This window comes from Colletotrichum godetiae, assembly GCF_030913485.1.
Source record: "Colletotrichum godetiae strain CBS 193.32 chromosome Unknown BDP55scaffold_4, whole genome shotgun sequence".
In the NCBI taxonomy this organism is placed as follows: Eukaryota; Fungi; Ascomycota; class Sordariomycetes; order Glomerellales; family Glomerellaceae; genus Colletotrichum; species Colletotrichum godetiae.
This window is the reverse complement of record NW_026851252.1, coordinates 1,380,944-1,404,793: the sequence shown is the minus strand read 5'-3', so window position 1 is coordinate 1,404,793 and position 23,850 is coordinate 1,380,944. Positions and strand designations below refer to the sequence as shown.

Sequence of the window (23,850 nt, the reverse complement as noted above, 5' to 3'; positions counted from 1 at the left end):
TGTAAGTGATTTCGACGCAATTGCATATTACCGCAGTCAATCACTTGAATTCCGATAGTGCATCGCCCACACTGTGCACGGCAAGTGTCTGTTTTGTTCTTTGGCTTCTCCGTGGCATATAATGGGTTGTGTCCAAATGGCCCACGACCCCCGGTCCCCCTGCTCAGCCGTTAGCTCCAAAAGGATGTTTCCCTCCTGGTACTTGTGGTGGAGCCGGTGCTGCTGTCAGCCTCCAGGCACGTGAGTCACGAGTTTTAATTGGCTCCCGCCAGCTGGGCCCCCACGGGACCAAGCGTCTTCTTTTAGACTTCCGGCAACTCAGTGGCACTGGCACGCAAAAGTTTCACCGTCTTTGACTGTATTTCTATATTTTCCATACGAGCAATACACTTCCTATGACGTGAAATAGACCACCATGAATCCGATCCAGCTGCCGACAACGCCCACAGCGCAGTATGAGCTGGTGAACATGAGTGGCAGGAACTCGTACCGCTTCCCAAACACAATCCGGTGGAGCAGCGAGCAGTAGAAAATCAGCGGGATGCTGATGGCAATGTACAACGTGCTGAACCGGTCCAGCAAGAAGAACCTCGCCTTGCGCGAAGCCGGAGCCAAGCGGTCAAACACCATGAGGAACAGAACCAACCAGAAGATGGTGTACACCGTCTTGATTGGGAACTCGGCCGAGGTGAAGAGCAGAGGGAAGAGAGATACGTGTCCGGCAACAGCGAGTGGCCGGAACGCGCCAAGGTAACGACGATCCTTGAGCGCGATTAGGCTGAAGGGGATGATGACCAGGAGAATGGCCTTTTCATGCACATGCCATCCGAAAAGGAACGAGGCATAGCCGCAGAGCGTCACCGCCCCGATGAAGGCATCCCACGCGGGGGGTGCTTGGAAGAAGAGCTTGATCAACGGCAGCACCTGGAAGAAGAGCGTCAGAGCAAAGCAGGTCCGCGGGGTAATCTCTGGCAGGACGGCAAAGGCCGTGTCTCCGACGAGCCCTCTGGTGACGCTGTTGATTGCTTCGGCCTTGACTGGCAGGTTGAAGCGGGGTGCGGCTGCAATGTGTTAGTCTTATGCGTTGGTATTCTTCTGGTGGTCAAACATACCGTAGATCAGAACGCGGTCGGCAAACGAGTAGAGCGCCCAGATGTTCGGAGCCCAGTAGGCGTGGCAGAGGCCGCGGGAGAAGGGAAACAGTCGACTCATCATTTGGGGTATCTGTTCGAGAGCGACAAACGGGCCAAAAGCAGCACCAAAGATGGCCGCAATACCGCCACCCAGCTTGACGCAGTTGAAGAATTGGATCCTAAAGATAGACTTGGGCGACAGGCAGTACGCGCGCAGCAAGAAAACAAAGTAGGCCGGCGCCAGGTACAGGTAGATGTGCTTCATACACAGCAACGCAGCAAAGACCAATCCGCTGCCCAGCAAGCCCGACTTGGATCTGGCCAGAACGAGGGATAGAATGAGCACGCCGTACATGGCACCATTGTACTGGAAGTGGATGTGATCAATGATGAGCAGGCCGGGCGACAGCAGGATGGAGATGGCGGCAGCTTGGGCAGCGCGTCTCGTGGGACCGGTGGCAGAGTCGATGAACCTGGACCTTAGCTTATATTTGATGCAGCGGGTGCGCCTGCAGACTCACCGTTGTAACGCGTAGACGAGCACCAGCTCGGAAATGATGACGGTCCATCGCTGAAAGTAGACCGTCTGCCAGCTATCGTATTCCAGATTGTAGAGCTTGAGCATGGCCGGGTCGACGAGCTTGGCGACCTGGGACATGGCCCACTCAAAGTAGGCGAAGAAAGGAGGGTAGTCGAGGGTCCATTCCGAAGTCTTCTCGTAGTACCATTCTGATATAGGTAGGCTGTTGGTGATGGCGAGCCAGTTGCGGTGGACTTCGAAATCGGTGGATTTGCTGCGCGACGTGTCAATTGGGATGGTCAAGCTAGAGGGGGAACAGCCACATACTAGGCCGGGAAGAGGAGGACTTTGAGTGCGCCGGTGACGAGAGCACACTGCGTGAGGGTCGGATACGATTCGGCCATTGTGGCGCGTTCGAGAGCCGGTCAGTAAGTAATCCGCATTGATCTGGGCGGTGCCGTGAGAGCTTCACTGGAGTGGTCGGAGGTGGGAGGAATTTCACAGGCCACCTTGGTGCTTGGGTCGGTGTCGTCAGGGGTCCTGCTCAATGGCAGGAGCTGCAGCTTGGGATTTTTTTTTTTGGAGAAGGGGGCCAAGGGCAGGGGTTTGACGTTGGGCCCGTGCGACATCGCGGTGAAACCAGTCGCCGTCTCTAGAGACGCGATGGTCTTTAACGATACATATTACGTACTACTTACCCCGTACAAGCCACAGTCTGAAAGCCAGCCACAATACTCCGTCGCCATGGAATAGAAGCTCCCCGCCACGTCTGCAAGGAACCGAGCAGAAAGGGTGAAGAGTGTCTTTCTTTCCAGAATCCCCTTTGCATTCCAGCCCGGGCCATGCAACTCCAGGCTGGTGGACCAGGGTCCCTTTATTTCGTCAATGTCTCCAGCAAAAAGCTCTTGGGCACTTTCCGAGACAGCGAAACAGAAACCAAGCTTGTGGTTTGGAGTACATCATCACGAGACTCCACGACCAGAGAGATATTGTGAAATTTTGAATGATGCATTCGACCTGCAGCTAGGTAGAGCATCTGATTGCCGGGCAATTGACTTTCCTCAAGAGTAATCAACGTCTACAACGCTTCAACGCCCCGTCCCAAAAGGGCAGTCCAGGAGCTTATCCGCATAGCTTGCTGCTGGCCGCCGCCGCCGCTGCTGCTGCTGCTGCTGCTGCTGCTGTCTTTGACACTTTTTAGTGCCAACCTGTCCTCAACCCACAGACACGCACCATCAACCCCTGCTTGGGAGTTTCTCGACTTGGCGGGTTTCCAACCACATCGTTCCCACGCTTTTCTGGATCCCAACGTAGTCTGCACTTTTTTATTTTTCTTCCATTCTGCCCGCATTGCAGGACCTTTGCATTCCTGTATTTTAATACACAATTGATCGTCCTCGTGGGCATACGGCCGGCTTCGTTGTTGCACTTGATACCCCCATCTCCCCACACACACCCAAGGTAGCTCCCGCGCTGCCTCAAACCACCCACGATGCGTGTGTCGCAAGCTCCTCTGAGCTCGACGCTCGCCCTCTTGCTCGGTGCGAGCTTCACACAAGCTCAATACCTCATCAATGAGCTCAGCTTCGGGTACTCTGGCAGGTAAGGCTGTTGACAATCCCCTCCTGGCGCCATCGAGGCCTCCTCGGCTAACCTCAACAGCATATCACCAAACAATGACGGCCACGTACCCAACTTTGTCCTCCAGGGACAGCCGAACCAGCCCGAGATCCTCTCCAACAAGGTCATCCTGACACCCGTGGCGCCCGGCAACGAGCGCGGCTCCATTTGGAGCACCCAGAAGGTGATGCACCAGAACTTCATTGCCGACATTGACTTCCGAGCCAACGGCCCCGAACGCGCAGGCGGCAACCTCAACATCTGGCTCACCAATGGCGGCTCTGCCGACGTCGGCATGAGCTCCGCATACACGGCCGGCCGCTTCGACGGTCTCGTCCTCGTCGTCGACGGCTACGGCGGCACCGGCGGTATGGTGCGCGGCTTCCTCAACGACCGTTCCACCGACTACAAGGCCCAGAGCGACATTAGCCCCCTTGCCTTTGGCCACTGCCAGTATCACTACCGCAACCTTGGCCGTCCCAGCCAGATCAAGCTGCGCCAGACCGACCGTGCCTTCAAGGTCGAGATTGACGGCCGCCTGTGCTTTGAGAGCGACAAGGTCAAGATCCCCACGGGCTACACCTTTGGTCTGACGGCCGCGAGCGCCGACAACCCAGACTCGTTTGAGATTTTCAAAATGGTTGTAATGTCCGATAGCCTCCACGCCGGGGAGCATCAGCAGCAGAACCACCAGCAGCAGCAACAACAACAACAACAACAACAGCAGCAGCAGCAGCAGCAGCAGCAGCAGGCACACGAGCAAAAGGCCAACCAAGGCCAGCCCAGCAACCCGCGCAGCGGTAACGACGAGCCCATTGACCTCAACGCCATCCCCGACTCCAACGCCGACGCAATCACCTCGTCCAAGGCGCAGTTCGCCGACCTGCACAACCGCCTGCAGTCCGTCAACCACGTCCTCGGCACAATCTTCAGCTCCGTCAACAAGTTTGGGCAGCAGGCCGAGAACCGCCACGCCGAGACGTCGCAGCTGCTCGACTCGCTCCGCACCGAGCTGCGCAAGCTCGAAAAGATCAACGACCTCGAGGGCCGCATCAACGGCCTCGAGCGGGAGATCCGCGCCATGCGCACCGACCTGAACCTCCAGATGAAGAACACGGAGCACTCCCTCAAGGGCTACATGGAGGGCCACCACGCCACCCTCTCGTCCAACATTGTCAAGGCCGCCCCCGGCCACGGCAAGCTGATTGCCGTCATTGTCGGATCCCAGGTCGTCCTCGCCGTCGGGTACCTGCTGTACAAGAGGAGAAAGAACTCGATGCCCAAGAAGTACCTGTAAACGGGTGAGAAGGGTGATGGAAGATTGGAGACGGCGCGGGGATGTCATCTGTTATGTGTCGTGCGCTTTCTACGGCTGGTGTTTGTCTTGCAGCGTTGAGACGATAGTCAGTGGCAGTCAGAGGGGTCACTTTCCCCCACCATTGTAGGAATTGAACATTGTGAGGTAATGACATGAAACGATGGAATATACGCAGAGGCCGTCGCCAGCGGCACTAGAAGAGGTGGGGGCGGGTTGTTGAAGTAAAGATAAAAATGCCGAAGCGAAAATGTTTAAAGTTCAACTCATAGTCTCTCATTGCAGTGGGTTCGTGTTGCTGATCATCGGGATGAGGTTGTTACACGGTATTTCTGGACTAGGCGTTGGATACTAAGCTCAGGTCCGTCACCTGCTTCTCCTCCAAGGTAAGCGGGCCTCGCATCTCTCTCTCTCTCTCCCTCCCGACAGCAACGAACGAGCTCTGGCTCCCGAGGAGGAATATAAGAAGTCCTTCTTACGACAACCAGTTACACTTCGTGAGACCTTTATTAAGCCGCGAACCCACGAACTCATGCTCATCACACCATCATTGCCAGTAGCCACAAACAACACCGCACCAAGTACACGGACAAACCCCACGTATATACAGTACCAATCTACAAGAATAAACTATCCACGCTCCCAGCAAATCAATTAATCCCAAACTGATCTTCATCGGCATCGTCATCATCCCCGGCCAAGACATGTACTACGCCTTGCCATTAATCACCCGCAACAGCTCCTCCCCCTTGGGCGCCCCCGTAGACAAATTCTCGTACCCGTCATCCGTGACCAGAATGTCGTCCTCGATGCGCACGCCGCCGACGCGGTAGTACCGCTCCAACACCGTCTTGTTGATGAAGCGCGCGTGACGGGGGTTGCTGAGGAAGTAGCCCTCGATATACTCTCTGCAAAAGTAGCTATTTTTCGTTTACTTTCGTCAGCAAAGGTCCCTAATGTCAAGTCACTTCTGTCGATGCAAGGGCAAAAAAAAATAAAAAAATAACTCACATGCCGGGCTCCACCGTCACAATCATGTTCTTGCGCAGGTACTGCCGGCCCCGGTACGGCGGCGGCACCGAAGCAGCAGCAGCACCACCACCACCCACCCCGCCAACACCGGCACCGGCACCGACGCCCGCCTGCGCCATGGCACTCATCATCTCGGGCGTGATGACCTCCCTCTTCCCGACGCGCCCGCCCGTCCCCTTATTCAGCAGCAGCAGCAGCCTCTCCCGCCCAGAGACGTCGTGCACCTCCAGCCCGACGTGGTGTCCCAGCCCGTGCGGGAAAAACGCCGCGACGGTGCCCGCGTCCCACACCTCGGCCGGATCCCCCCTGAGCACGCCCAGCTTCAGCAACCCTTCCTGCGCGACCCGGCTCGCGTGGACGTGCAAGTCGAAAAACAGCGTCCCCGGCCGGATCCGCGCAATGCACTCGTCCTGCATCCTTGCCACGACGTCGTACACGGCCCGGCTCTCGTCCGAGAAGCGTCCCGAAATGGGCAGCGTGCGGGTGATGTCGCTCGCGTAGCAGTGCCACTCGCACCCGGCGTCGAAGACGACGACCTCACGGCCCTCGAGCGGCTCGTCGTTGGCGTCGTAGTGCAGCGTGCTCGCGTTCTTGCCGCTGCCGGCGATGATGGCGTACGACTGCTCCCGCGCGCCCTCGGTGGTGCACCACGCCTGGAAGATGGCCTCGATTTCGCTCTCGTTGCCCAGCTTCAGCAGCCTCTCGGCGACTTTGCGGTGCGCCGCCGCCGACACTGCCGCGGCTTTGCGGATCATGGCGACCTCGTACTCCGTCTTGACGACGCGGGCCTGGTCGGCGGCCGGCTGGAGCGAGGTCGTGTCGACGCGCACCTCGGCGGCCGTCTGCAGCAGGTCGCCGTGCAACAGCGGCGGCACCTGGTCGGCGTGGAGGACGTAGAGCGTCGAGCCGGGGGTGAGGTGCCGGTACAGGAACTTGCTCAGCTGCGTCGTGTAGCGCACGTCGTCGACGTCGAGCTGCTTGAGGCACTCGGCGATACCCGGCATGGAGCCGAACCAGAGAACCTGGCGCGGCTCGACGTAGGGGATCCAGAGGATCAGGCGGTCCGACGCGAGCTCGTAGGTCACGGCGCAGTCGGCAAAGTTGGCGCCGCTCAGGTAGTAGAAGCTATTCGCGTGTCAGTACCAGTCGTTCAGGGGATAGACCTTCAAGGGGAAGGGACGTACTATCGCCGCTGTCGGAAGGCAGGACCCATGTCCGAGTCCTCGTAGCTGCGGCTCGGCTCACCGGGCAGGAAAACGAGGCCATCGCTGGCGTTGAGCTCCGCGGCGACCTTGCGGGCGTGGAGTTTGGCTTTTCACAAGGTCAGCATCCCCCATCGACAACACGGACAGCACGCCCATGACAGTGACAAACAGATGGATGACTAGACTCCATACGAGAGGCGACACTATCCAGGTCTGTCAAGGTCCCAGCGACGCTTGTCACCGTGACCTGGCAGAACAGTGCGTGAAAGGGGGATACAGCGCAGAGGCGTACCGGGAAACTTGGTCGGGATAGGCGCAACCGACACAACCGACTCAACCGGCTCAGCCGACGTCTTAACTTCAATGGACCTTTAGTTGCGGCGAAACACCGGTCAGCCAGAAGTGAACAATGGGAGACCAAGATAGAATACGGGGGCACGCCCGTCCGGAATAGAGCCCCAAGGAAGAGAGCGCTGACGCGCAATGCGACTCCACTTACAGAGCATCAAACTCGTCCACCACAACTACATCGTGATCAATGGCGCTCTCCATGGTTCGGTCACGTTGAGAGGGGGTGGTGGTTCCCGGGGATGTGTGGGCGGTGTTATTGTCCAGTGCTGTCAATACTCGAAAGGGGGGAGGGGCGGCGAGGGGAAGCGGTCTGACGTTGCCTCGCAGTATGGTCTTGTGTCTTCTGTCGTCGATTTGGGATCTTGAACAAACAAACCGGGTACCTTTTTGGCAACGCAAGTGTGTAAGGTAAGGTCAGTTCCGATGGTATGTCGTTCTGCGGCTAAGAAACGCACGGATTACGGGAACACGCCAATTGGAGAAAACTGTGGCTCGAAATGGGGGTGGCGCTTGCGTGGCGTGGCGGGTTCTTGGTGACAGGGGCACCGTAGGCCAAGGTTTTTTTGTTTTCCCCGATCCAGAACCCAGAGAAATGGGCCAGTACGGAGTAGTTCGCAGGTACCTTTGGGTTCCGAATGCGCGAAATGCCAATGATTGTGTGGTTGGACCTTTGGAGAAACGGGGGTAGACTTCTGCAAAGGCGGGACAAGAGGTGGGTGGTGAGTGTGAGTATGAGGAGGAGGAGAGAGGTTCCAACGTCCGGTGGCCGGGCTTCGTCCTGTCTAGCGCAAAGAGGCTCCGCTTGCTTCGGTGGCTCCGAAGGTAAAGGCTTATGACAACTCTCGGGTCACCGCAGGGCGGAAGGACTGGATCTGTCGGGTAAAGAGGGGGGAAGCGGACCTGACAAACGGTTATCTCATGATAGGGCGGGCGAAGCTAGTTAGCTAACTAGTCCCGCGTTTCCCCTTCGCTGCGCGAGCGATGAAATGCTGCCTTTGTTTGGGCGCACTGTCTTGGGGAATGGAGCCAGGAGAGCCTACGCCCGACTACCTATTGTCGTACCGTGTACGGATACAGACCCCATTCGGTGCCGATTCGGCAAAGGTGTGGAAGCCTGTGAGGTACCTAGGCGAGATGCAAGACCAGCGGTTCCTCATGCCCCCAGCGGTAAGGAAAAAGGCGCCCCGCAGTGAGACTCTTGATAAGGATTTAGCGGAGATATCCCAGACATGGACCACGATCCTAAGCCCTGTTCGCTTCTAGCGTCTCCGTCGCCTACAATGTGGAGAGAGCACTGGACACTACGGAGTACCTAGGCATTATTATGTTCCTCTTGAATGCCTCCCGTCGAGATTCTACTGTGTAGAGGCTGTGGAAGAACAAGAGAAAAAGCCCGCTATCCAATCACCTCGCAGAAAAGACCTCATTCGGCTAGGTTTCTGCTGACAGCCCCCAAGGCCCCTGGGTCATCATCCCCCAAAGTTCGAACCCCCTGCTTCCATTTCCTTACACAGTTCATCCGTATGTCTCCACCACCAGAACATCGACCCCAACGGCGAAATGTACTCCGTATGGATACCACCGAACGGCTCCCCTTCATGATCCCCAGTCCAGCCAGTCTACCGTGCCAGTCGGGATTATACTGTATGTGCCCACCTCACCGTCGTCATTCTCACAACCACGCAAACATATCTCACCTCATACGGATTAGATAGCATACCATCTCGTCAATCAATTCCAGTTCTTTCGTTTACCAATCCAACCTATTGGATATCGAATTCGTTCCAAAGCAAAACGGGAAAGGAAAAAAAAAAAAAAAGACTGTCTCTCGCATCAGCCCCGTCATTCACATCACACCCCCCCTTGGATCCTCCAACCGGATCAAGGTGGAGGGGGGTACCTACTTTGCGCGGAATACCTAACAGCCTCACCTTTGCCGTCCTGGAATAGGTAGCTCGGCTTGGGGGAGCTTACGCCGCAACGCCGCCGGCGCCCCGCACCGCCGTCCATCGCGCCATGCCTTACGGATACGGCCACACAAACCTCCATACCCTCCTCGGCCTGCAATGCAGATGTAGCTGCAATGCCCTGCACTCCATTCAATGACGGCTTCGCGGCTGCACCCTCGGGGGCCGTTTGTGTCGCAAGTGGGTGTACTTATTTGCCGTACTCACATTCTCGGGCAGGTCCCTGGTCTTCAGGGTGTGAGTCGCACTTTTGTTCATTCGTTTATCCCGTACCCCACACATTGTCACCACATCTGCAACCCCGTCTTGGTAATTCCATGTCCCATTGTAACGTATGCTAGCTGTAATGACAACTACATATAACTGCTGTGTGTGTGTGTCTATGCCTACACGCTCTCTCCTGCGTGTATGCCTCGCGGGGGCTGTCTCTTTGGCCACCCTGAATCCCAAAACCCCAAGGCTCGTGTGAGCCTCTTGACCAATCCAGACATCCCTTGATGATGATGCCATGCAAACTTGATCAAATCCATATCAAGTATGACCGGAACGCCTAGATCGATACGGTCGTGTGTCTCCTTTTCCTCTTGTGAAAGAAAAAAAACGTCTTTCTTTAAAATATCCCCGCCCAAAATAAATCGCACCCTGAACTAGCAGGGCTCCAAATAAATGCTGGGTATCACTTGAAGCGAAATGGTTGCCTATAGGCCCTGAAATCCGTTCCTGCCGAGCATGCCTGCCCAGTTGCCTTGGTAGCCAGTCTCTGCGAGCATCCTCTCGAGCTCCGCAGGCCGCTGCTGCATGTGCGCTCGTCGTGCCTGTTCGATCCGAGCCGCGTCCGGTATCCCAGAGTAGCCCGAGTGCTGTTGGTACATGCTCGATAGGTCGTAGCTAGACTGGTGGTGTGAATGCTGCTGCTGCTGCTGCTGCTGGCTCTGTCCTTGAAGATAGTACGCGGGAGACTGGCCGAGGAGCTGAGTGTCAATGTCGTCGAATGCGCCGGGCATCATAAACGTCTCCTGCGGGCCGCTGACGTTGTTTGTCCCGGGCTTTTGGTATCCCAGTTCCATCATCGGTTGATTGGGGTAGGCGAAGGGATCCTCCGACGGGAACATAAGCGAGTCGAGTTTGCTGATATGGTTCATGTTGTGCGGTGGAGGGAACCCTTGTGGCGGACGCTGTGTTGAGCTGGCCGACGTGCTCACCGAGTCTGGCGTCGCCCGTGATGACATGTCCATGCCGAGGAGGTCCTGGATGTTGCTCGCGAGGGACGGGTCCTGGTATCCTGCCTCGGAGATGGGCACGCCGTCAAAAGACGCACGAAGCGGTACCTGCGCCATCCTTCCGTGGGCCATAACCACGCTCGACGGTCGACTTAGTTCCTCGGATCGGCGCTGGCCCATGCCCGGTTGCAGGGCCGGATGCCCGTGAATCGGCATCGAGCTGGCCTTTTGCCCAGGTGCCGATCGCTTCTTGGTAGGGATTGGCCTGGACTTGGCCTCCTGGAGTCTCTCCGGTAGTTGTTCAAATAGAACCTACTCTGGTTAGTACGCGCTGACTTTGTACTTCGAAAAAAAAACTTACATTGAGGGCCTCTGTGACCCTGTCGGCGGCCTGGCTCTTGGACTGCAGCTTCGAGACCATGTCTCTTCCTGCAATGGCATCTTCCAGTACCTCTGCCGATCCAATCTTTTCCGGATTCTCAATCGAGTAAAAGACTAGGGAAAGGATGGCAAAGAATTCGGTAAACAGCATAAACCAGTACGGACCGGCCAACACGTTTTGCTTGCGGATCTCAATGCCAATGTGCACAATGTTGCGCGACACGCTGATGCAGGCTGCGGCGCAAGCGTACGAGAGCTCGTCAATGTTCTTGCCCATGCTGAGGCGAGGAGAAACGTAGTGCAGGAATGGGCGGTAGAGAACCAGTTGGACGTGTGCGTAGGCGAATCGCAGCAAATGGCGCACCCTAGACATGTTAGCTTTGATGGACACGAGTCTGGTGTCAGGCAACCCACCGAATAACCTCCACGGGGCCGTCTGGCCTCGGCCTCCACTGCGCAGGCAGGACCTCGTACCACTCTTGCAACTCGGCCTCGATCCTTTTAATGTTGGCGTAGCTGATGAGGTACGTCGCTCCCGGCTTGTCGCCCTTCATTACGCTTTGGCCAAGTCCTTTCAAGGGATAGACGAACTTGAGGATCTTGGCCAAGATCTCCATCAGACGGGTGTGGGCGTTGAACGCCTCAAAGAAGGAAAACGTGCCCGGCGGTGGCGTCAGGATGCCGTCGTTTGTAATGTACTCGTCGTCAATCTCGCTGGGGTACGGCTGGTCAATATCGTCCGCGTTGAGCATCAGCGGGAACCCGAGCATAGCCGAGACGTAGATATCCATCTGCCGAATGACCCAGAATACACGCTTCCGCACCTCCTGCTCAATGATGGAAATCTTCTCATGCTTCAAATATCTGTGCAGACCTATGCGCAGGGCCGACCGCAGAGCGATTCCAACAAACGCGTAGCACCCGCTCAGGTTCGAGGTGGCTTGCAGGAAAAGAATCATAAAGAGAAGGGCTTGCAGCGAGGTCAGGTCTCGGCACTCTGTAATGTCTTGCAAGATGCGCCTCGCGGTATCGTAGTACTTCATTCTGCGGGGGTGTTAGTTCTGTCCATGACAAGCTTTTCCGAGGTTCATACCCTTCTTCGACGGATTCCTTGTAGGCCACGGGGGGCGCATTCTCGTCCAGATTTCTGTACATGCACCCCAGGGCCATGACGGCGTAGAGGAGGCCCAGGAACTTGTGTTCCTCCTTGGTGTAGTTATCATATGGCTTCTCGTAGATTCGTTCAAACATTTTGTTAAAGGTCGGTACGTGGACGATGCGGATCAGGCACGTCGCGCAGTTGAGCGAAAGGTAGCAGAGGCTCTTGGCCACGTCCTTCGGAGGAAGCTCCGGGGCGGTGGACATTGTCGAGTCGAACGGGGAGCTGGCTGCAGAGGCTGGCGAGTCCAGGTTGATGAGGCCCGCAGGTCTGTCTGGCCGTGGGAGGAAAGGCACCTTTGTGACGGGGCCCATCATGCCTCGAAAGTTCTCCTTCATGCGCCGCAAGAAGACGGCACCGGACGATACGCCGTGAAAGTCCCAGCCGCCCTTGTCGTCGAGGTCCAGCTGGCCAATGGACTCGATCATGGACAGAAGCTGGGGGTCCTCCTTCTCTGGGGCTACAAAAGGGTCGTGCCTGAGCTTGGCACTCTGGATTCTGCTGTGCTCTCTGTTGCGGAATTCTTGCTGGACGGCCGGATCCAGTGTTGGGTCAGCCAAGTCGACGTCTGGAATAAATTTGCGCAGGAGAGTCTCCGCGCGCTGCAAGCGGCTCTCTAATGCCTCGATGTACTGGGGCGCAGGGTTTCTCCGCCGATTGGAGGGCTTGTCATATGTGCATTCTGCGAAAATCAGTCTTTTGCACCAAGGCAATGGAATCAGGGGGGGGGGAGGGCTCACCATAGCTATAAACTGAGCAATGGGTGCAAGGCTGCTTGCCATCGCACTTGATTTTCTTGCGCCTACACTCGTCGCACGCTCTGGTAACACGGCGACGCTTCTGCACGGGGGCGTTGGATCCAGCTTCGCCGGGCTTTTCGTCCATGTCTGAGCCAGAATGGGCACTTCCACTCGGAGAAGGCGGCTCCTTGACTGGCCAGCCATTGGCAGAAGGAGCTGCGGATTCGTCGTCCGACATGTTGCCAGAAGCGTGGGAGTCTGGAGGTGAGTTGTTGCTGTTGTTGTTGGTGGTGGCCTTGGCAGGCTGAGACGGAGGGCTCATTTTGGGAGTCGACTCGCCCGTTGGAGCTGTCCTGGGGTAAGCTTCAGGAAGCTGACAATTTGTTTAATATAGGTGGTGGTGGTGACGGTTGTGGTGGTGGTGAGCACCCGGTTCTCGGTGTAAGTGCAGGTATGGAGGACGAGCTCTTTGCATGTTTGATAGTACAAGGGTCGTGGTCCGATAAGCCAACCCAATCGCTAGGAACGGCTTTCGGACTGATCAAGTCTTGAACATGAGAAGAACGAAACGTGCGCCAAGACTTCGCGGGGGACAGAAGGAAGATAAGTTTAAACAAAAACGGGAAGACCAGAGAGGAGCCGGGGGATCTTTTGCCTCTTTGCTGGGCTCGTCTGGGCAGGCCGCAGCTGGGGGGGTGGAAGGGCCCTTGTTTAAGGCCGAGCAGGGTGCGGTACGAAGCAGCGGTGCAGCGAAGAGTGAGGCCAGGGCAGGTGTGTGTAAGTCGCGCGGAAAGCTGAGCGCGAGGAAGAGGATGGATTACGTAGCGGGTAGGTAGCGTCTCGGCCGGGGTTGGTTGAGACAGCAGAGTACACGACTCGAGGGTATGGGGAATATGGTCCCGCACGGTGCAGTCCCGCAGTCCCAGTAGCGCGGTCGAATGCCTTACCATGGTACAAAGATACGTATTCGACACACGGGGCAGGACGCAGGACGTGGACACGATCTGGCGGGCAGCGGGTAGGCCCCTGGTTGTGATGGTGCTGGATGGATGGTGGATGGATGGTGGTGGTGCTTCTTCTTCGTAGAGGAGGGGGTGTCTCTAGGTCACCAAGTAAAGGTCGCGGATAGGGTCGACAAGAGAGGGAACGGAGACAATACGAAACCGTCGCAAAGGGGGATGGGGAAGCTAGGACGAAAAGGCGATAGGGATCGGTACGAGGGTGAGGTGTTGGTGGTGGAGGCCGAGGGGAGAGGGGAAAGACTCAAGAAAGAGAGGCATGTACATGGACTTGGACCATGAACAGGGGCAGCCATAAGGCAGACCAAGTAGACCAATAAGTCAAGATGATAACAGGTAAGGCGAGCAGAAGAACAAGGAGAGCAGCACAACTGCCAGAAGCAGCAGCAGCAGCAACAGCAACAACAGTAAGTTCGCAACAGTATGGCTTGGGACGGCTTGGGGCCTTACTAGGGGTGGGCGGAAGCATCAGAGGGACAAGACTTGGAGAGACTGGGAACTGGACCAAGAGAGGGCCCGCCGACGGGGGACCGGGAGGGGGGGGCGTATTTGCAGGGAAGATGGATCATGGGAGGTACAAAGTACAGTATGATGGTGGAAGCTCGGTCGACACGGTGAGCGAGAGAGAGATGGATGGACGGCAGTCATTTTGGGTCTACCGTCTGGTGACAAGCAGTGAGAGTTGTAGATGGGCAGAGCAACTCCGCGGGAGGTTCCTTGTGCTGAATGGAATCCATTGCCTCCCACAGAGTACCTACACAATGAGTATGTGAGTGAACAGACGACAGAGCGTGTAAGAGATGCTGTGGTTGCTCTTTGTCCACATGTACCTTTCCGCTGGGAGGAGTGGGAGGAACGAGTATGCTGCAGCAAATGTGCGGAAAGCCAAGACGAAACAAAACGGACGAAGAAGGAGCTCAGGGTTGTGAGGTTGGCGGCTGCCTTGCCTGCATGCCGCAGCTGCGACTGCGACTGCGACTGCGACTTTTGACTTTTGACATTTGACTTTGACCTCTGCTGATAGCCCTTGCTCACTCAGTGGGCAGTCGAGGCAGTGACAATGATCTGAACAACTGGGCAGTAAATTCCGCAGTAAACTGTCAGTCTCGACTCTCGCTTCTTGTCGGGATCGGTGGTGACTTGAGCTCCGCGTTCCAAGGGCCACGCTTGTTCCCGTGTTAAAAGCGCCCGTTCTAGTGGACAGCACAATGACGAGATCGGAGTTAGCTGGGGGCTTCTATCTTAAGCAACTCGAGCTAGGCAATCTTGAGTTAAAAGAGGCCAGGTCACTAGTGAGTGGTATCCGGTGCGCACCATCTTGTAATCAGAAGGGAAAGGGTTCTTTCGCAAGAGACTTCGAACGGGACTAGGTGCTGGGCTTCTGGTTGTGTTGTGAATAGAGGGTTGCGGCGACAAAGTACGCGTGAGAATTGCCTCTGAGAATGCTCTACCGTCTGTACTTCGTCCCGCGCGGGAAGACCACTCTGCGAGCAGCGAGTATGCGCAAGTGTCTCCAGTCGGCGAGTAATCAGAAATATGTGCAATGGTCGATGGATAGTATACGGGACGGGCGAGCGAGTCGAGTCCCTACCCGGCCCCGGTTGATTTGCTCAAAAGAGGAATTGAAAAGAAAAAGGGCGGAGTTCCTTCGGGAATGGAATGTAGCCCAGTTTTTTCATGCTCAGATGGAGATGCATCTGGAACCGATGAGAGGGACGTGAAAACGGGCCAGTTTCCACTTGGTCGAGCCGATGGTACTACTGCATAGAATCTATATGTCAGTCAAGTTGCAACTCGCAAGGCCATGCATGCTTTGCGTAGTGTACCGGAATAGTTGGTGTTGGAGTCTTGGTATGCGCAATACTTGAAGAGGGGATGGAATACTGTGTCTCCGTTCATAGGGGAAGATGGGGGAAAAAAAAATGCGGCGCCAGCGGCGTTCGTGCATGCGTTTGGATGCAGGGTGGAACCGGGGGTACGTATGCCTTTTTACCCTTTGTGTATCTTTGTTGTCTTCAAATCTTGCTCAAGGCCAACCGTTGGCTTGGAATTCCGTGCCATTCGGTCCCGTACCGCAATTGCAGACCGCCACGGAATGAATCATCCCGCCCGGCCTCGTCCGGTAGATCCATCGCTTCCAGCCTCCAAATCTGATGGTCCACCACCTGCCGCCGTTACGTGCCCGTCGTGCCCGTCGTGACCCGACAGCGTAGACCAAGGACTCTTCGTAGCTGCTTGGGACTTGGGACAAGGGCGCTTTGTCTTGCCATAGGTACCAGTCGATACTCGGTAGACCACTTTCAATTGCCTCTTTTTTTTTGTTCCTTTTCCTAAGGGTCAGTGGCTGGAACGGGGGTGAAATGAAAAGTCAGGCTCTCATCTCAGTCAACGCTGACTTATTGAACTCACACGCCAGGCCCGGGTTCTTAGTTGACGGAACACGCGGGATACTATTGGTTCGGAGGCGCTTCCCAGGAGACCCCCGTTTGAGCTTCGACTGGGAGGACCCCCCTTATGCACTGCGGGCATAACTGCATCTAGGTAGTTCAGTCCAATGATCGTAAAGGGGAAGAAAAAAAAAGAAGCACGAGAAAAAAAGCCAGAGGTGGTTTGAGAGCAGCCCGAGTTGTCACCAACCGCCAACCCCTACACCTGGGAGTTTGTTAGTGCTAAGGCTCATCGAAACAGTCGGTCCCGCGAGTTGGCGGAGGACGCTTCCAAGCAGGCACTGGCACGCAGGTTCGGTTTCCAACATGTAAGGGCAGAGCCTGCTGGCTCAAACCGTCCGTGGATCTGCTAGCGAGCCCGCCGCCCCGTCACCCGTGAGCTTCGAGCCTTTTGTCCATCCCATGCATCGCATGAGAATGGCGGCGGTATGGCCAACGGAGTACTGTCACTTTGGGCGAGTGGCCCAGTCATGTCCTCCATAGTTCGACGACAGCATCAATCTGCGATTGCCTTTTCATCTGCGACTAGTGCCCCTCCTTCGGTCTCCACTCGTAACCCGAACAGCACGCCGCAATCTTCCCGAGGTCGGGATCGAGGGTCCAATGCCTCGTTTGTGTTTGCATCGCGATGGTGGAGAGAGAGAGGGGGGGGGGGGACAGAGCAGGGCGATGCCGCGATATGTGTTGTGTACGACACAACGTAGGCCACCGCTGTCGAGGCGTGTAATGTAGAAGCGAAGCAGGGGGGCGGCGGAAAGAAAAACGAGCACGTTGCTGGGAGTCTTGGAGGGGCTTGCCAAGGGCCAAGAAAAGAAGACGACGACGACCACAACGGCGGCGAAGGCGAGTAGACGGTCTTGACCGACGGCTCTTTGGACGAGTGTCATGAAGCAACTGGTCTGGCTTGTGTTTGTGTGGGCACATGGCTCACGCCCCTCTTGGAACACCGAGGGTTTATCGCCAGCAATTTTTTGGGGGTTGATTCCCCTCCCCCCCTCCCCTTGCTGTCCATGGTGCCCTCGGCGACTCTTGGCTTTCTTGCGGTTGCTCCGTACGTCTTGTTAGTTGCGAGCATATGGCGCGGTATCGCAAGATTTGATCCAACTTGAGGCCCCCCCCCTTAAGGCCGAAGCGAATGCAGACCGGTGGGATGGAATACGCATGGAATATTCGAAAAGGGCTTCGTTTGTGGATTGCCGTCGCATGGCGGACGGGACGTCGTCAAAATGGACCGCCCTACAGAGGAACAGGGCCCAGGGCTGAGGGAACGATGAGGTTCTGAAGTCTTGGCATCCGTCATTGGGGACGTGTCTGTGGTGTATTTTGACGACGAATTTTCTCTTTTCGCGGGTGAGCTGCTCTCAGATTGGCGTGGTTTTTGGTGGGAGACCAGCAGAGTCCCTGGGGGGGCGCTTGGGGGAGGGGGGGAGTGGAGGAGGGGGAGGGGGATGAACGAGGAACCACGGTGCCACACCTCGACACCGCATCTCACCTGGGCTGCGGGCACACAACTCGCTGGGCTGACGGGGCTGGAAGGAGGTGGTCCGCGGGTGCGGGCATGTGGAAGCTGCCCAGCCAAAAGAGAGAGAAAAAAAGAAGTGACGGACCACTCGTCCACTCCCACTCCCACCAAAACGCGTCAGCCCAAGAGCGGGGGGGGGAGGAGGATGGTACTACGTACAGACGGTAAAGACGGTGCAAGGGCGGCACATCAGGGAATCGGGAGAGGAGGCAAGAGCTTCCTGGGTCTCAAAAGTCTTGGCACGCTCGATTTCCTTCGTTTGCCAAGACTTCCACCCCGCCCCTTCGCGCTTGCGCTTGTCTTGACAACATGCATCGAATATCAGAGAGCCTCTTATGGATATTAAACAGATCTAGATACTGCCAATTGCCAGCGTTTTTCTCGCGGTTTTTTTGCTTGCAAAACTGGCCCAAGACGCCCTCGGTTGGTCGCCGACTCACCACACACGCAGATACAGCAGGCACTTGGCTGACCCCCCTTTTTTTTTCTTTCTCTCTCTGGCAATGGAACTTACATTACACGCCCCCAGGGAGTGAACGGATTGGCATTGGCCTGACAAAAATCAAGGAAACGGCCACGTTACCTTTCTTCCCCTCGCGCGCGCGCCCTCTGCGGTTCGCCCGCCCTCGTTATTTCCGCAAAATTTCGTGCAAGAAAGAGAGAGAGAGGAAAGACCATTCAATGCATGTGCTGGCCACTAGGAGACGAGAAGTCGGGCTTATTATGGGGCGCACTGTATGGACAAGTCACAGTGCGAGCGAGCACCACAGAGGGAAGGCACACACACACACACACACACACACACACACACACACACACACACACAACACCCATCTCAGGACGAGACTGGGGGGAAGGTGGCAGCGCCGGTGTATGTAGACCAGACTTTCCCAGTCTGGTGTCGCTACAATTCGCCAAGGTACGTATCTTTCACCTGCACCTCACCTCACCTCAACCCACATGGTAAGCCGCAATGGCAAGCAACCTAACATCAGGTCCATCAACAGACACAGACCATGGGCAGTCACCCCGTCCTCGTCCCAAGGTCTGGCTAGCACCATCGTATCAGAGAGAGAGCCACTCATCTTTTGGATCCGACTCGTCTGCTTCACTGCCGCCAGCTCATATCCTTAACCTGTCTCGTGTCTGATGTATCGGAATCGTCATCTCAGTCAGTCCAGGCTACCTTAAGCCAAGGTATCAAGACTGGTACGGATAGGCGGGCACACACATCAGAGTACCTGCGCAGGGGCCACCCGACCCGACCGCAACGCTACGGATACCTTTGCTCAGTGCTCAGTGCTCACAAGTTACAACTCGGCCCACCGGCGAGTGACGCGACAATAGCAAGAGCGCCCACTTCTTGGGATAATCATGGAATCTCCCGAGCAGGCGTTCCTGACACAGACGCGGGCAATCCAACATCCACCAAAACGTCCAATGTCGCTGGGCCTCGTTATGGATCCCCTCATGACTCTCGACTCACATGGCACTTTTGCTCTTACACTTTCAACCCAACTTTTTTTTCTTTCTTTTTTTCGTACCTCTGCTTGCTTCTCTTCGCAACCGTCCCGGCCCTTGATCCGCCATGATAGAGCCCATTATCCATAACATGACAGGCCCAAGGCCGAGCACCCAAGGACGCACTCCCACACTTAATCCTATTCCTCCAGGACCCTGACCTTGCTCCGGCCCTACTAATCCCAGCTTGAACCTTGGGCCCGAACCTGGCCATTACACTCTATCTTTTTTCCCCCTCTCAATTATAGAGACACAGAGAGTCCAGAATTGCCCCGATGGCACAACCTTTAGACGCCAGACACTCTCGTCAAACCAGGGCTGTCGTCTATACAATCATACACTGGAAACTCGAGCTGAATCTGAGACTGCCATGCAGCTGCCATGCAGGGATCGTTTGCAATTTGAGGCCCATCAGCGCAGGCTAGTCAAGATGAAGCCCATCTCTTCACCGGAAACCGAGCGTGGATGACTCGAGATCAACGGCATCCATCTCAAGCAACGGAACCTGTCCACGTACGGCATCTTCTACAAGAGCAGCCTGCAGCGCATCGCCTACAGCAAGCAGCCAGCCGCAAGCCGCAGAAGCACAACACAGCTCGACGTCCCAAGTGTCCCCCCGTCCTCTTGGAACAGACCCTCGGCCAACTACCGACCCCTGTATCTGTCACTATGGGTACGTACTGGTGTTGACCTTACCGAGCACACCTCCTAGCTCGTGGCTCAGGTGTGGTGCGGCACACTGGCATGCCTTGCCTGCAGCCCGTCTGCAGGTTGCTGAGGCGCTTTCGATTTGGATTCTGCTCCGAGTCCCGGCCACGATGCTGGTGGCCTGCCCTGGCCCTTGTTGAGGTAGGAATCTCGAACGAGCTGGTCCAATCCCAATGCTGCGTTGCTGGCGCATCAGCATCTGCTCCCCATCAATCAACCCTTTTCAAGCTCGGTCATCAAACGAATCAGTGCACCAGCGGGCCCAGGGGGCGAACGGAGCGCAGGGTGCGGGTGCCGCTTCCTTGAGCGAACAGGTACGGATACGGCATGCAGTTGAAGTGAGAGACCAACTACATTTCCCCATGTGGACTGTCTAGATAGCGAGATGCTTCGGGTGAGAGGCTAAAGGTTTCTACTCTGTCGTCTCGGTGGACTCGAGCAAATCTTACAACTGTTCCCCGGCCCCATCACAATCACTCTCATTATTCTCACAGGGATATCAAACGCCAGGTAAGGTATTCACGCAAGTCACGGAATCAGTCCCCGGCCAGTTCGATAGACCAACCGTACTTTGTACAGATACTTCTGTACTCCGTACGAAGCAAAAGGTAGAGCTCCATTTACGGACAGTTTATCGCCAAGACTTTGTCCCTTAATCCCAGTGATCGACCGACTGCCGTATCTGGCTGGCATCTACCAATCATCTGGGCATCAGTTCGGCACGATCGCCATTGTCATTTTTGGGCATGTTCTAATTTTGATCCCTCTTTCGCTGCTGCCTGCTCCTTCACATTGCAGTTGCACAATATTTTGAACGGGGTACCTCGACACGAACTGTTTGATCAAATTGCACCTGCCCTGGCATCTGGGTGAGTACATACTGAGCTGAACAGACCCGCCAAGGTACCTCCAACTCTTTATTCAGTTACCCCGCAAAAAGCGACCAGGTCATCACCACTAACGTACCTCAACATCTCTGCCGCTCATTTGCTACAGACCGTTGACGTCCTACTGTTTGTCAGAGAGCTCTCATCGTTCCTCTCCCTCCTCCATACACCACTCAACCCGGCATCAACCATCTCGGACAGCCTTGCCCATCGCACTCTCCCAAAGTAGAGCCCGCGCACACAGATACGCCGTAGTGCGACACGATACGACTGGGCCTTTTAAATCCCTCTCATCTCTGCAGAGTACAGCTGCCAGGCGAGGCCCCCCCCCCAGTCACACTACAGAAAGCGGCAAGTTCCACGAGCTGGTGAGTTGAGAGCCCTTTCACTTTCCACGAGCTTCCCTTCCGGCCTGGTACCTTGCAAACAGGCACCGGCCCCTCTCCCCCAAATGTCACTGGCGCCCCGTCCAACGAACGGCCCAACGACTCCAAAGAAGAGTCCAAACACCTCGACCCTGACCTGAGAGTCCTGGCCGGCCAGACCAGAAAGCCCCTCATTCCCGATAATCCACGCATTCCACCATTCACAACCACATCCAGCCCCAATCCCTTTTTAGGCCAACTTTAACCCGCCATCGGTGACATCGGCCACCGCACCTCGCTCACCCGCCCGGCACACATCCCCGTACTCCATACGCCGTGTCGCCTAATACCTCATATTCTTCATTCACTGCTAGGCCCCTGCTGACTTATTTCGAGATTTGGCGCATCTCGCACGGCTCCATCAAACCCGAGTCGCCTGATACGATATCGCAATCTCCATCATGGCCGCCGCTAGCGCAAACGCCAACGTTGATTCCAACGCCCTGCTCACCTTCTTCACCCAGATGAACGATCAGGGAGGTGTCATTGTCAGAGGTGCGTCTCCGTCCTGTCCAAGCTGAGCCGCCTCCCTCTCTCACCTCACCTCGCTGTCTCTCCCTACACCGAAACGGACCTATCCGATCCGTCTCGAATAGGAAGTCAGTGCCAAGACGCGCGTCCTTGCTAACGCTGCTGTCACTCTCCAGATACCCCAAAGCTAGATCTAGATCTGTACATCCAGAACTACACAGGTACGATGTTTTCTACCGCAGCCCGTCTCAACCTTGTTTCTCGTAGACTGCGCCCTGCTGCCGTTGCCGCAGTGCCACTGCCCGCACGCGCGCTCAGCCTCCCCGCGTCTCCGCCCCCTTTTGCCCGCGTGCCAAGGCTCCGCCGCCTCCAGGGGGAGAACTGCTTCTCACCACTGCCATAGGCCGTACCCGCTTTGAACGTCTCTTCCTCATCGGCCGGACATGCGTGCCCCTCTGTGTCGACGCCCTGAAGGCTGCAGTTGCCGAAACGAAGAAGGGTCAAGATACGCAGCGTTACCGCGATGTCTTTGAGTTGATTCACATCGCCGCTCCTTCAGAGCCAGAAGCCACGTTCGACTCGTCATGGATCGAGCTCACGGATAGGGCCAACAATGCCAAAACGCACGCCCTTGAGAGCGAGTTGAAGGGTTACAAGATGAACCTGATCAAGGAGAGCATTCGTGTCCGTATAGCCTTGCCATGTACACGTCCCAAGGCTAACTGAGGGCAGATGGGCAACGAGGACCTGGGCCGTCATTTTGAGAGCATCGGCGACCTTAACAACGCTGGCGAGGCCTACAGCCGGATGCGCCCCGATGTGAGCACATCCAAGCACATTATCGACGTCGGCAAGCATCTCGTCAATGTGACTCTGCAGCGTCGAGAGTGGCCCATGGTCATTGCCAATCTGAGCAAGATCACCGGTGTCCAGAACGGCGACGAGGAAAAGGGCTTGCAACCTTACGTCAAGATCGTCCAGGGCATCGCCCTCATGGGGCTCGAAAAGTTTGACGAGGCGGCCAAAAGCTTCCTGCAGACGGATGCCGGCAAAGAGGGAGTGGACTACAGCAATATTGCGAGCCCCAACGATGTGGCAGTGTACGGTGGCCTCCTGGCTCTGGCAACCATGGACCGGAAGGAGCTCCAGGCTCGTGTCCTCGACAACCAAAACTTTAGAACGTTTTTGGAGCTAGAACCTCACATCCGCAAGGCCATTTCGCTCTTTGTGAATGGCCGGTACTCGGCGTGCCTAGCCATCCTCGAGGCGTATCGCGCAGACTACCTCCTCGACATCTACCTCCAGAAGCACGTCCCGACGCTCTACTCGCAGATCCGGAGCAAGTGTATAGTGCAGTACTTCATCCCCTTCTCCTGCGTGACCCTGAGCAGCCTCGAAGATGCGTTTGCCATTCCTGGCAAGTCACTCATTGATGAGCTCGTCGCCATGATCCGGAGCGGGGTTTTGCAGGCCCGCATCAACACAATTGACAAGGTGAGTATCCGCGGCCCCCGAACGTGTGAAATCGCACGGTATGCTGACGCACGGGCCATAAGACGTTGGTCGCCGTGTCTCCGAACCCCCGAGCAACGTTGCAAAGGATGGTCCTCGATACGATTGATGCCTACGAGCGGGACGCCACGGAGCGGATCCGGCGTATGAGCATCATTGCGGCGGATTTGGAGGTCAAGAATATCCGCAAGGGTAACGCCCATGCCGGTGCGCAGGGCATTGATGAGCTCTGGTTTGAGCAGTCCAACCGACCGACAGTGGCCGGCGGCGGGGGCGGCGACAACATGAGCTAATGGCCCCTCCGATGCGACGGCCGCGCCGCGCGGTGACGGCGATACCGGCCGAGTGATTGTCCTTGTCCGTGGGTCGGACGCGAGAGAGCTGCAGCACGCCGCGGACCTGCAACTGGAATGGTGACAACCGGGGCACTTTTGGTGATCCACCTTGGCGCCGTAGTCGCAAAAGCCTAAAATATTCGGGTGGTCGACTGCCAATGCAGAGCTGCAGACTGGGCGGTCTCGCGACAGGTCATTGGTTATCTCGAACGAAAAGCATACGTACGCCTGCCAACACGTCTCTTGTGCCGTGGGATCATTCAGACGTCATGGCACTTTTGTGCTAGGCATGTCATTAGCCACTGGGATCGGGCATGGAGCTTCACGCAGCGGCTGGGACGGTGGAGCGGCTAAAGGAAC

The 23,850-nt window shown here is 56.4% G+C and overlaps 6 protein-coding genes across 6 annotated transcripts; 3 read left to right on the top strand and 3 right to left on the bottom strand.

The window, feature by feature from the left end:
- Positions 1–224: 224 nt before the first annotated feature.
- Positions 225–2,266, bottom strand: BDP55DRAFT_647384 (ALG8 glycosyltransferase family ALG6). Its single transcript, XM_060573771.1, has 4 exons — positions 1,981–2,266; positions 1,655–1,927; positions 1,113–1,606; positions 225–1,061 (listed from the first exon to the last, which is right to left on the bottom strand). The coding sequence occupies exons 1-4, from the start codon at positions 2,055–2,057 to the stop codon at positions 394–396; spliced, it is 1,512 nt and encodes a 503-aa protein (XP_060435241.1). The 5' UTR covers positions 2,058–2,266; the 3' UTR covers positions 225–393.
- A 50-nt stretch (positions 2,267–2,316) lies between these two features.
- Positions 2,317–4,570, top strand: BDP55DRAFT_724115 (legume-like lectin family protein; the record flags this gene model as incomplete). Its single annotated transcript, XM_060578847.1, has 3 exons — positions 2,317–2,340; positions 3,119–3,255; positions 3,316–4,570. The coding sequence occupies 3 exons, from the start codon at positions 2,317–2,319 to the stop codon at positions 4,568–4,570; spliced, it is 1,416 nt and encodes a 471-aa protein (XP_060435240.1).
- Positions 4,571–5,212: 642 nt separating this feature from the next.
- BDP55DRAFT_267739 (putative Xaa-Pro aminopeptidase) lies at positions 5,213–7,594 on the bottom strand. Its single transcript, XM_060566389.1, has 5 exons — positions 7,325–7,594; positions 7,118–7,194; positions 6,805–6,931; positions 5,600–6,745; positions 5,213–5,508 (listed from the first exon to the last, which is right to left on the bottom strand). The coding sequence occupies exons 1-5, from the start codon at positions 7,375–7,377 to the stop codon at positions 5,298–5,300; spliced, it is 1,614 nt and encodes a 537-aa protein (XP_060435239.1). The 5' UTR covers positions 7,378–7,594; the 3' UTR covers positions 5,213–5,297.
- A 1,851-nt stretch (positions 7,595–9,445) lies between these two features.
- Positions 9,446–13,307, bottom strand: BDP55DRAFT_700934 (fungal-specific transcription factor). The gene is made up of 5 exons (XM_060577914.1): positions 12,644–13,307; positions 11,838–12,585; positions 11,159–11,788; positions 10,725–11,109; positions 9,446–10,675 (listed from the first exon to the last, which is right to left on the bottom strand). The coding sequence occupies exons 1-5, from the start codon at positions 12,963–12,965 to the stop codon at positions 9,842–9,844; spliced, it is 2,919 nt and encodes a 972-aa protein (XP_060435238.1). The 5' UTR covers positions 12,966–13,307; the 3' UTR covers positions 9,446–9,841.
- Positions 13,308–15,513: 2,206 nt separating this feature from the next.
- Positions 15,514–15,942, top strand: BDP55DRAFT_267674 (uncharacterized protein). Its single transcript, XM_060566388.1, has one exon. It carries the CDS (start codon positions 15,644–15,646, stop codon positions 15,860–15,862), a length of 219 nt encoding a protein of 72 aa, XP_060435237.1. The 5' UTR covers positions 15,514–15,643; the 3' UTR covers positions 15,863–15,942.
- A 5,631-nt stretch (positions 15,943–21,573) lies between these two features.
- BDP55DRAFT_690403 (26S proteasome subunit RPN7) lies at positions 21,574–23,448 on the top strand (the record flags this gene model as incomplete). Its single annotated transcript, XM_060576855.1, has 4 exons — positions 21,574–21,667; positions 22,017–22,327; positions 22,376–23,137; positions 23,200–23,448. The coding sequence occupies 4 exons, from the start codon at positions 21,574–21,576 to the stop codon at positions 23,446–23,448; spliced, it is 1,416 nt and encodes a 471-aa protein (XP_060435236.1).
- Positions 23,449–23,850: the final 402 nt, after the last annotated feature.

Excerpts from the sequence above, each read along its gene's own strand:
- BDP55DRAFT_700934 (XM_060577914.1), bottom strand. The coding sequence starts at position 12,965 with ATGAGCCCTCCGTCTCAGCCTGCCAAGGCCACCACCAACAACAACAGC. Across the intron at positions 12,586-12,643 it reads TTGCTCAGTTTATAGCTATG|AATGCACATATGACAAGCCC; the intron begins GTGAGCCCTCCC and ends TGATTTTCGCAG. Across the intron at positions 11,789-11,837 it reads AAGGAATCCGTCGAAGAAGG|AATGAAGTACTACGATACCG; the intron begins GTATGAACCTCG and ends ACACCCCCGCAG.
- BDP55DRAFT_647384 (XM_060573771.1), bottom strand. The coding sequence starts at position 2,057 with ATGGCCGAATCGTATCCGACCCTCACGCAGTGTGCTCTCGTCACCGGC. Across the intron at positions 1,607-1,654 it reads CTCGTCTACGCGTTACAACG|GTTCATCGACTCTGCCACCG; the intron begins GTGAGTCTGCAG and ends GCTAAGGTCCAG. Across the intron at positions 1,062-1,112 it reads CGACCGCGTTCTGATCTACG|CCGCACCCCGCTTCAACCTG; the intron begins GTATGTTTGACC and ends AACACATTGCAG.
- BDP55DRAFT_267739 (XM_060566389.1), bottom strand. The coding sequence starts at position 7,377 with ATGGAGAGCGCCATTGATCACGATGTAGTTGTGGTGGACGAGTTTGAT. Across the intron at positions 7,195-7,324 it reads GTGGACGAGTTTGATGCTCT|GTCCATTGAAGTTAAGACGT; the intron begins GTAAGTGGAGTC and ends CCGCAACTAAAG. Across the intron at positions 6,932-7,117 it reads TATCCCGACCAAGTTTCCCG|CCAAACTCCACGCCCGCAAG; the intron begins GTACGCCTCTGC and ends CCTTGTGAAAAG.
- BDP55DRAFT_267674 (XM_060566388.1), top strand. The coding sequence starts at position 15,644 with ATGCCTTTTTACCCTTTGTGTATCTTTGTTGTCTTCAAATCTTGCTCA.